This window comes from Amblyraja radiata, chromosome 7, assembly GCF_010909765.2.
Source record: "Amblyraja radiata isolate CabotCenter1 chromosome 7, sAmbRad1.1.pri, whole genome shotgun sequence".
Classification (NCBI taxonomy): Eukaryota; Metazoa; Chordata; class Chondrichthyes; order Rajiformes; family Rajidae; genus Amblyraja; species Amblyraja radiata.
This window is the reverse complement of record NC_045962.1, coordinates 55,664,479-55,676,602: the sequence shown is the minus strand read 5'-3', so window position 1 is coordinate 55,676,602 and position 12,124 is coordinate 55,664,479. Positions and strand designations below refer to the sequence as shown.

At 41.0% G+C, this 12,124-nt stretch overlaps 1 protein-coding gene across 1 annotated transcript in view; it reads left to right on the top strand.

Annotated features, from left to right (window-relative positions):
- Positions 1-12,124, top strand: part of parp14 (poly(ADP-ribose) polymerase family member 14) — a 54,528-nt gene that overhangs the window by 21,259 nt on the left and 21,145 nt on the right. The window contains exons 9-13 of the mRNA XM_033024593.1: positions 761-839; positions 4,297-4,449; positions 6,055-6,117; positions 7,878-8,054; positions 8,831-9,037. Coding sequence (XP_032880484.1) covers positions 761-839; positions 4,297-4,449; positions 6,055-6,117; positions 7,878-8,054; positions 8,831-9,037 — 679 coding nt within the window. The remainder of the gene's footprint in view (positions 1-760; positions 840-4,296; positions 4,450-6,054; positions 6,118-7,877; positions 8,055-8,830; positions 9,038-12,124) is intronic.

The following is a 12,124-nucleotide window of genomic DNA, read 5'->3' as shown; positions in this document are numbered from 1 at the left end:
AAATCTCTACCAAAATGGAAAAGATGTCGGCGATTCAGCGTTCCCCCTTATCCTTAAACTTTGACCCCTTGTTCTGGTCTTCCCCAACATCCGGAACAATCTTCCTGCATCTAGCCTGTCCAACCCCTTAAGAATTTTAAACGTCTCTATAAGATACCCCCTCAATCTTCTAAAATCTAGCGATTACAAGGCGAGTCTATCCAGTCTTTCTTCATATGAAAGTTCTGACATAACAGGAATCAGCCTGGTGAACCTTCTCTGTACTCCCTCTCTATGGCAACGATGTCTTTGAGCATTGGGCATTGTGACATCACACGATGGAACGTTCACCATTGGCTTGGGCTCCTGCATAGGCATATGTAAATGGATCCATTCCGATTGGACATATGTGAAGATTGGGCATTGTGACATCACACGATGGAACGTTCAGCAGGGGCTGGGGCTGGTGAAGGTTCTGTGGGTGTGAAGCCAGTTTAGTTTTGAAATATTGGGGGGGGGGGGGGAAGGATTTGATTAAAAACGTGTACTTAAACACGACGGAATGTAATGAGGAGCGGATACTTAGAAAGAAAAGTGAAATCTCTACCGAAATGGAAAAGATGTCGGCGATTCTGCGTCCAGTTTCGGAGTTGCAGGGAATCAATGGAAGAAATGTGACAGCCGGACGGAGTTCCGTTTCGGAATTTTGGGCGAGAGTTTTATATATTAATAGATAGATATGATTCCCATTTCTCTAAATAATAAGTGTTTTGTTATGTAGGCAATGATTTGCGAATTCAAAAGAGTTTTTATGCAGCAGCCAAAAACTGGCGTCCGCAGTGAAGAGCAGAAACCCACAGGTAGGTCATTATGTATTGTAAATGTAATTAGAATTTGTTTATTTGCTTGGAATACAAACATAATAATCAGTGAAGATTTTCTTTTATCATTGGTAAATTACATCCAATTAATATTTTAAATCACTGTTTTTCATGATTTTCTTGGCTTTCTTTGAATACGTTTTCCACAACTACACCACAAAATCTGTTCAGGAAAAAGAATGTTTTCAAGCTTGCTTCTGGAAATTCTTAAACAAATATTTATCATCTGTAGATAGACACAAAAAGCTGAAGTAACTCAGTGGGACAGGCAGCATCTCTGGAGAGAAGGAGTGGGTGACATTTCTGGTTGAGACCCTTCTTCAGACTGGTTAGGGATAAGGCAAATGAGAGATATAGACGATGATGTAGACAGATAAAGAATAATGAATGAAAGATATGCAAAAAAGTAACGAGGATACAAGCCATTATTAGCTGCTTGTTGGGTGAAAACGAGAAGCTACTGCGACTTGGATGGGGGAGGGATAGAGAGAGAATGCCGATGCTACTTGAAGTTGAGAGAAATCAATATTCACACCACTGGGCTGTAAGCTGCCCAAGCGAAATATGAGATGCTGTTCCTCCAATTTGCGTTTACCCTCACTCTGACAATGGAGGAGACCTCGGACAGAAAGGTCTGTGGGAATGGGAAGGAGAGTTTAAGTGTTTAGCAACCAGGAGGTAGGTTCAGTCGGACTGAGCGAAGGTGTTCAGCGAAATGATCACCCAGTCTACGTTTGAATTCGCCGATGTATAAGAGTCCACATCTTGAACAATGGTTAAAAAAAGAGATGTTGATGGCAATCTTAAAGCTGGATAAATCCATGAGGCCTATCCACATTGGTGGCAAAAACAGGAAAGTAGACTATTACCTGAATGGTGGCCGATTAGGAAAAGGGGAGATGCAACGAGACCTGGGTGTCATGGTACACCAGTCATTGAAAGTAGGCATGCAGGTGCAGCAGGCAGTGAAGAAAGAATGCTATGTTAGCATTCATAGCAAAAAGATTTGAGTATAGGAGCAGGGAGGGTCTACTGCAGTTGTACAGGGTCTTGGTGAGACCACACCTGGAGTATTGTGTACAGTTTTGGTCTCCTAATCTGAGGAAGGACATTCTTGCCATAGAGGGAGTACAGAAAAGGTTCACCAGACTGATTCCTGGGATGTCAGGACTTTCATATGAAGAAAGACTGGATAGACTCGGCTTGTACTCCCTAGAATTTAGAAGATTGAGGGGGGATCTTATAGAAACTTACAAAATTCTTAAGGGGTTGGACAGGCTAGATGCAGGAAGATTGTTCCCGATGTTGGGGAAGTCCAGAACAAGGGGTCACAGTTTAAGGATAAAGGGGAAATCTTTTAGGACTGAGATGAGAAAAACATTTATTACACAGAGAGTGGTGAACCTCTGGAATTCTCTGCCACAGAATGTAGTTGAGGCCAGTTCATTGGCTATAATTAAGAGGGAGTTAGATGTGGCCCTTGTGGCTAAAGGGATCGGGGTATGGTGAGAAGGCAGGTACAGGATACTGAGTTAGATGATCACACATGATCATATTGAATGACCTACTCCTGCACCTATTTTATATGTTCTATGTAAATGTATCGCTGGACATTTTGGAAAACCAGGGCAGAAATTTCTGAATCTCTGGCAGGTATATTTGTATCATTATCAACCATGGATGAGATAGTGGAAGACTGGAAGTTGGCTCCTATATCTTTATTGTTGCAAGGACAAGACAAGGCACCACAGTCTGGTGAATCTAACATCAATTACAGGAAAATAACTGGATAGGGCCTCTGAGAAACACGATATACCTGCATTTAAAAGGTGGGGACTGAATAAGGATAGTCAGCATGCGTTCGTACATAGGAAATGATGTCTCACAAATTTGAATGCATTTTTTGAAGTGACCAAGAGGATTTACAAGGGCGGGTTGGTAGACATTGCGTACATCTATATTACGAAAAGTCTGATCTTGACCACTTCCTGTTCTGTATATTGATTTTAGAAAAAAACGCTGTCACTTATGGCTGTGATTTTTGGCCATCTTACTCTGAGTCCCCCTCCACAGAGCAGGACAAGAGGATTTTTCCCATCGATGAAAAATAAAAGAGTTATTAGTGTTTAAAAAATGATGAGATTCTCTCTCCTGAAGGCCATGCACCTTCGGGAGGGACTATAAAACCCAGAAGTGTTGAGTGCCTCAGTCAGTCTCTGCAAGATGGGGGAGTGAGGGGGTCACGTCTCTAAGTCTGAGCTGTGAATAACACTGAGCACGTGTCTACTAAACTGTGAGTGTGGTTTTACTGACCTTGAGTGCCCTTAATGTGGTTTGAAAATGAACATGTGGTTGGTTTGAAATAAAGCACAGCAAATGTTTGGTGGTGGTTGATTTGAAATAAAGCACAGCAAATGGTTTGTGGTGGTTGGTTTGAAATGGCAAATGAGCTGTGAATCAACTGAACACACTGAATGTCTACTGAACTGTGAGTGTGGTGTTTATGTGGTGTTTTGTGTGGTTTTATGGTGGTTTCACTCTGCTTGAACTGGCATGAAACAGCACTTGAATTTGGTAGCCTTGCACCCTGCTTGAAATGACTAAATTGCACTTGAAATTGGTGGCCTTGCGCCCTGCTTGAAATGGCATGAAACTGCACTTGAATTTGCTGGCCTTGCACCCTGCTTGAAGTGGCATGACACTTCACTTGAATTTTGTGGCCTTGCACCCTGCTTGAAGTGGCATGAAACTGCCCTTGAGTTTGGTGGCCCTGGACCTTGCTTGAAGTGGTATGAAACTGCACCAGTTTGGTGGACTTGCACCCTGCTTGAAGTGGTATGAAACTGCACTTTGAAGTGGTATGAAACTCCCCCCCCCCCCCCCCCCCCCCCCCCCACTGGCCACCAATATTGTAATTGGTGGAGAGGTGGAATATTGCATTGGGGGACCAGCCCCCCCCCCCCCCCCCGTGTGAACATGGGACCCAACGGGTCCCACTTAGTCTAGTAGACCTTATAAATTGAGGGGGGAGAGAGGGCAGGGGGAGTGGGGAGATGGAGGGGGGAAGGGAGAGTAGGCGGGGGGAGAGGAGGAGGAGGGGGGAGAACGACCCGAGACGGACCCGAGAGCTTGATCTTCACTCACAGCGCGTGGAACACAGTGTGCAGATCCATTGTGATGTCATCAGCGAACGACAGCCGTTTTTCCCCCCAGATTTTTGGACATTTTCATTAATAACTCGAGAAATAAAGCATGAATATTTCAGATAAGGCGATTTTGGAGTCCAGGGGAAAATTCTACCGGCATGTGTTAAAAACACCAGGGCTACATACGCAGTTTATTATATATATTTTAAAGACTATCAGTGTCTATTAATAAAAGAAAATGTTTTAGGAACAAATGTAAAATTACAAAAATATCTGGAACATTTTTACAGGTCCTTTGTTTGGAAAAATGTCTTTGGTTACACCTGAGCAGGCTGAAATGCAAATGGGACCAATTTTATTACAAGTGGTACCTGGAGATATAACAAAGGAGACCGCAGATGCCATTGTCAATTCATCAAATAAAACATTCACTCTAAAATCAGGTATTTCAATACAATGTTCAAAGCTAATTTGGAGAAAATTGTAATTCTTGTACATTGGCTTAATTTACGGAGAATGGACCAGATTTTACTGCTGTTGAGCACTGCTGTTATTGTAGCTTTTTCCATCTGCACAGTTGTGGTTAAATGGGAAATTCCAGTTATGCTATCAAACATACCCTGCTCCTCCACAGACCCTCCACTGCAGTCATCGTTGACAGACCTAGCATTGCATGCACTGCAAAGGCATGGAATGGGCTAATTGATAACCTTCCTTACTAAAGATAGCGTTAAAGGTTAAAAGTACATTTGTGAACATGGGTATTTTAATGGATGATAATTTATGCTGAAGAAACTCTCCAGTCCTTGGATATGAATTTAATGTGAGTGCCAAGGATAAAGGGGAAATCTTTTAGGACTGAGATGAGAAAAACTTTTTTTACACAGAGAGTGGTGAATCTCTGGAATTCTCTGCCACAGAATGTAGTTGAGGCCAGTTCATTGGCTATATTTAAGAGGGAGTTAGATGTGGCCCTTGTGGCTAAAGGGATCAGGGGGTATGGAGAGAAAGCAGGTACAGGATACTGAGTTAGATGATCAGCCATGATCATATTGAATGGCGGTGCAGGCTCGAATGGCCGAATGGCCTATTCCTGCACCTATTTTCTATGTCTATGTTTCTATGTCATAGTGCCTTAAAAAGAGAATTTATTTTGCTTTTGATATCTCATCTCCAATTCCCTATCAATATTTCACTTTATGTACATTATTTAAATTCATTTTTTAGTTGGTGATTTGGAGTTTGCTATTTCCTAGAATCATAGAGAGCATGGAAATGAGCCCACTGTCCATGCTGACCATTAAGCATATGTTTTCTTTTACACCAATCCTATCCAAATCCATTTTCTTCTCCTCACATTCCCATTAAATCCCTCTCTATTCGACCACTCACCAGTATGTTTGGGGGAATTTAAAGTGACCAATTAATCTGCCAAACTACATATTTTTGGCATGTAGGGATAAACTTGAGCACCAGGAGGAATCCCATGCACAGGGAGAATGTGCAGACCTCACGCAGATAGTACGAGATCAGGATTGAACCTGGGTTAAGCATGTCTACCAGCTATGCCTCTGCTCCTGAAGTTACTTCATCCCAATTGGTTGGAGTGTCTTGTTGCTTCTTTCCCATTTGGAGATTCCTCATGACGAGTGGTATAATGCATCAGATACCAGATTGATGAAGATTTCACAAGCTTTCAAAATGGCCAATAGCAAATATCACTGGGGTAAATAGCAGGCAGCACATTGCAAGCAAAATCTCAGCTTTTTTGTTGACAATAAAACAATTCATTGTGCTTAAAATTATGAATAATTGAGACAACAACAACATTTATGATTCAAAGACATACCTGCTTATTATTAGAATTAATCTACAGTTAGTAGATTATAATAATTATAAGTAAAACAGCTAGTGAAGTTTAAATGCATGTCAATTTAAGCACATTTATTTATACAGTAATAAATATAACTTTCGCTGAAAAATCAATTATTGATAAAGAATTTTATTTTAATTTTAAATTAATCAATTCATTTGCAATGTAATTTCAGGTGTGTCCAAGGCAATTTTAGATGCTGCTGGTCAAGCTGTAGAAACTGAGTGCCAACAAAAAGGTTTGGAATTTGATTTATTTTACAAGTCCAAGTAATCACTTTGCTTTTCTGTTGACCATGTACAAAGGAACTTCAACCTAGAAATATTAAGCTGTAACTTCTGATTAACAAATTACATTATTAAATCAAAAACAAGGGTTTTATACAAGATTATGCAATACAATACCGTTTATTTGTCATTTGAACCTCAAATGAAGTTCAAACAAAATTTGGTTTCTGCAGTCATACAACAAGAAAAGAACCAAGACACACACCAACACAATTTACACAAACATCCATCACAGTGAATCTCCTCCTCACTGTGATGGAAGACAAAGTCTTGACTCTCCCCTGCTCTCCATTCTTCTCCCGATATCAATGTCAAAGCCCCCGGCGGGTGATGGCAAGCCCCGAGGCCATTTAAGGCCTCGCCGGGCGATGTGAGGCACTGCTCCGGGTCATGATGTTGGAGCCCCCGGCGGGCGTTAGCACGTCCCGCGGACGTTAAAGCTGCGCCGGGCAATGTAAGGCCCTGCTCCAGGTCGCTTTCAACCGCTCAATTCGGGCGGGAGAAGTTGCTGTTGCGGGAGCTCTGAAAAGCGGTCTCCCTCCAGGGAGATTAACATGAAGAGATGTTAATGAGACAAACAACGGCCGTCTAAATTGCCTCAGTTTCCCAAGTACTTTTCCCTCAATCTTCATTGCTGTGAACAACATTTATCTTGTACGTTTTTGTAATTGGACAATAACGGGCACTGAAATGAAGGAAATGTTAGCAAAGGTGACCAAATGTGGTTGAATAAGTAGGTTTTAAAAAGTAAGTTAGAGGAGAACTGATTGTTCTTAGGATCCTCTTTATCCTCCTTAGAGGAGAACGGACAAAACTCTGATTCGGACAAAACTCTAATTATTAGCAACCACTTTCTGTTATTTGCACTACCAGTTTATTTATTCATGTGTGTATATATTTATATCATGGTATATGGACACATTTATCTGTTTTGTAGTAAATGCCTACTATTTTATGTGTGCTTAAGCAAAGCAAGAATTTCATTGTCCTATACAGGGACACATGACAATAAACTCACTTGAACTTGAACTTGAAGGGTTTCGAGAGGGAATTAAGGTCTAAAAGGTACAGTAAGCAATTATGGAGTGAACAGTGTGCAAGGTTCAAGAGCTAGAGGAATACTGAGCTTTGTATGTTCATGGGTCTGGAGAAATCTGCAATGCTGGAGTGGGGTGAAGTCATGTAGGAATCCATATATTAAGATAAAATTTTAAATCTATGCATGTGGAACAGGGAACTAGTGTTCTTGAGCAATGTAGAGTGACATGAGGCAGGAGATTTTTTTTAAAGAGTTGCTCTTGATGAATATCATCTTTGTTTCAATTTAGGTCCTATGTCCTATACTAAATCCTCAGTACATATTTTGCTTAAATTCTTTGCTCTTTATTTTTTGGCTATGAGATACCTACCTGTTCATTATACCTGGCTGATGCATTCAAGAAGGGTCTGCACCTGAAACGTCACCCGTTCCTTTTCTCCAGAGATGCTGCCTGACCCGCTGAGTTCCTCTAGAGTATTGTGTCCATCTCTGATACATTTCCTAATCTGTGCCTGAATTGCCTCAGAGGAATGCCACAGATCATAATTACCTTTTTAAAAGATATTTATTCAAATATTACTGGACAGAAATATGTACTGTTATGGGCAGAATTGATATTTATACAATGGCCATGCAAGAAATTGATGAAGTTATTCTCTCTTTAACTCGCAGGCTCACAACAAAACAATGGAATAATATTAACAAATCCAGGAAATCTAGCGTGTCGACATATAGTTCACATAATTGGACAAACAGTTCCTAATGAAATCAAAACTGTTGTCAATGCAGTGCTTCAGATATGTGAACAACAGGAATTCTCCTCTATTTCTTTTCCTGCTCTTGGAACAGGTTAGAAGTTTGCTAAAAACTCTTTTTTGGGTTTCATTATATATTGAATGAATCCAAAATGTGGCTAAAATACATAAATTATGTTATTAATTTGGTTCAACTATATACATTGAAATCTGAGCAGGATGTGGGAATTTAATTAGAGGGTCATTATAATGGAAAGGCTATTGTGGCTGAAAATGATCTTGATATTAAATAGGCCAACAGTCAATAGCCTCTGGATATTACAATGTTGTTCAAGGACAATTCTTGGGATGTTGGTGCACCTGGTCAGAGGTCTTCTTCCCCATCTGCTTTAGTCATCTTTGCAAAAGATGCATATAACCCCTGTTATATGGAAGCATTGGTGTGCATAGAGGGAATGGAACCTGTGGCATCTGAACCTTTGTGGAATCCCTCATCCACACCACATTCATCTAAATTCTCAAACAGAGTAAAATTATTCTGTCTACTTCAGCAGAACAAAGAGTTGTCTGGTTTCACGGGCTATGAACTAAAAGGGTAAAAAAAACAAAGTCAAAATCCTGGACTTTGCTGTCAATTAAATGCTTTGGACAGAATCTAGGAACCTGGTACTAAACGTGGATAATGAGCCATGATCATATTGAATGGTGGAGAAAGGACAAATGGCGTACTCGTGGTCCTAAATTCTGTTATTATAATTTAATATCTGGCACAGAAGGAATTTAATCTTTACTCTATGAATTGTTTTCGTCGTGACCAGAAGTCCAAATGATATGTGTAAATGTTTCAACTTTTTATACCCCAATGAATAGGACAAGGAAGAGCAAATCCTTCCCAAGTTGCTGATGCAATGCTTGATTCAGTCGCTGACTTTATAAATACAACACCCTCGCCTTCATTGCGGAAGATTCGCATTGTAATTTTTCAACCTCATATGTTGAATGAATTTCACAGCAGCATGAAAAAGCATGAAACATCCACTTCCCCAGAAAATGAATCTGTGCTGAAAAAAATAGCTCGCAAGTATCAAACATTTTACAAAGTAGAATGTATTTTGTACTGAAATGAGTAATGAGATAAATGCATTTGAAATAGAACAAAGGGGAGTTAAACAAATAGAAGATAAAATTGATTTGAATCATTGGCATCGTGCATTTTATGTTACATAGATACCGGAGATATTACTACACATCAAATGATTTATTGGATTAAAATATTTTTTCATAGGCCTGATGAAAGCTAATGTAATACAGTAAATCCTCATTATAATGAACCACTTTATAAAGGAATCCAGTTATAGTGGATGATTGGCCCCACAGTAATCAGACACTGGAACGCAGGTGGCTAGTTATACTGCGGAGGCCATTGAAATTGACAAATAATGGCTTAGATCAACACTTGTGCAATGATGAAGGATACAGAGTGTTGGAGTAACTCAGCAGATCAGGCAGCATCTCTGGAGAGCATAGATAGGTGATGTTTTGGGTCAAGACCCACCACCTGATCACGACGCGCACCTGATCGCCATGAGTCCGAGACCCGCAGTGGCGCTGTGAGAAGTAGCATCAGCATTCTGCCCTCTGAGGGTGGGACCGCTGAAGATGCCGCCAACCCGCAAGACCATCCCAGCCGCTTTCAGATCAATCCTTGCAACCTTCACCATCAGGCCAGGCTGCTGACTACACCCCTGGCCCACACTGTCTCCCTGGCCCCTTCCAGGCCACCACTGGCCCGCACTGCCTACCCAGACAAATCCAGTCCTATCGACCTTCACCGCCAGGTTGGTCTGCTTCCAGGCTGGACCTACTGCCACCAACGCCGGACCACACATCTTAGAGTCATAGAGTGATAGTGTGGAAACAGGCCCTTCGGCCCAACTCGCCCACAACGGCCAACAATGTCCCGCTACATTAGTCCCACTTGCCTGCGCTTCGTCCATATCCCTCAAAACCTGTCCTATCCAGGTACCTGTCTTCACTGTTTCTTAAATAATGGGATAGTCTTAGCCTCAACTACCTCCTCTGGCAGCTTGTTCCATACACTCACCACCCTTTGTGTGAAAAAGTTACCCTTCGGATTCCTATTAAATCTTTTCCCCTTCACCTTAAACCTATGTCCTCTGGTCCTCGATTCCCCTACTCTGGGCAAAGACTCTTTTGTGCATCAACCCGATCTATTCCTCTCATGATTTTGTATTCCTCCTCGCTCCTCATCCTCTTATGCTCCATGGAATAGAGACCCAGCCTACTCAACCTCTTCCTGTAGCTCATATTCTCTAGTCCTGGCACCATCCTCGTAAATCGTTTTTGAACCCTTTCAAGCTTGACAATATCTTTCCTATAACATGGTGCCCAGAACTGAACACAATATTCCAAATGCAATCTCACCAACGTATTCTACAACTGCAACATGATCTACACTCATTTCATGGGCCTCACCTTCTGCCCCTACTGCCGACCCTTACCTGCACTCCAGCTGCCTGCAGTCTGCGCCATGACCAAGCAGATCTTCACTTCTTCCCTGTCCGCCAGCAGGCTAGGGCCATCAACTCACCTGGATTCCAGGCCCAATTCCAGACAGAGTCTGAAGAAGGCTCTTGACCCAAAACATCGCCTATCCATGTTCTCCAGAGGTGCTGCCTGACCCGCTGAGTTACTCCAACACTTTATGACCTTTTCTGTATTATCAGCATCTGCTGTTCTTTATTTCTAGTCCTTATACAATGATACATAATTATTCGGTAATCCTTTACTTGGTTATAACAGAAACCATTCCCCCCCTCCATGGTCCATTATAACGAGGGTTTACTGTATCTGTATTTTAGATAGAGAATAGAACATGCAAAGAATCAACCGATCAATTTACCATTGAATGTAGGTAAAATAACTCGGTTTAGGTAATGGACAAAAATATAGAAACAAAAAGTAAAGTATTGAATAGTCAGCAAGGATGTTTAAATCTTACCAAAAAGGTAACAAAGCACGAGACAGTAGAAAGTTAGTAAATATACTTTTTTAGATTTTCAAACGCTTTTGATAAGGTGTCTCTTCAATACTCTAAAGACTACAGTTTGGAAATGCAGAGTCAAGGAGCAAACACTGGAAAAGTTTGTTGTCAGGTGTCAGGACTGAAAACAAATAGTGAGAGTAAAGGTATGTAGGAATGAACTGCAGACACTGATTTATAACGAAGATAGATACAAAATGCTGGAATAACTCAGCAGGTCAGGTAGCCTCTCTGGAGAAAAAGAATAGGTGATATTGTGGGTCATATGACCTTCAGTCTGAAGAAGGGCCCTGACCCAAAATATCTTCTTAAAGCTTAAAAATTATGTTTTTGATTCTTATATCTAAATTGTTAAGGTAAATTGGAAGCATCTGTTGTCTTAGGAATGCCACTCACCCAAAATCTCAGCTTTGAACAACTGCCCTTTGCTTTCACTATAGACACAAAATCCTGGAGTAACTCAGAAGGTCTGGCAGCATCTCTGGAGAACATCTGAGTTACTCCAGGATTTTGTGTCTATAGTGAAAGCAAAGGGCAGTTGTTCAAAGCTGAGATTTTGGGTGAGTGGCATTCCTAAGACAACAGATGCTTCCAATTTACCTTAACAATTTAGATATAGGAATCAAAAACATAATTTTTAAGCTTTAAGATGATGCCAAACGGAGGCAGGAAGTGGGACTCCTGAATAGTCAACACTGAGGAGCACTCTTACAAATTCAAGGATAATTTTATAAACTAGTAGAAAAGGCAAATTATGGGAAAATGTTCATCAATTTGTGTATGGTTGTGTTTCTGGCTTCATCCTTGCAAATTTTGTAGTGGTCTATTTCAGGAAGAAGAATAAGAGGTTACTTATTTGGAGTAGAGGAAAAAAATCATTAAAAATGCCCTCGGACCATGAACAAGGCAAACAAAGCATTACGGTTTATTTCAACAAAGGTGGAATTGGAAAGTAGGGATATTATGCTAATCCGAAATTGAACCATAGTCAGACCACACTTAAGATTACTGTAGAATTTTGGGTACTAGCAGTCAACTCAGCCATGGAGCTACAGGAGATAGGCAACTTCCTCAATGAGTATTTCTCCTCTGCTTTTACC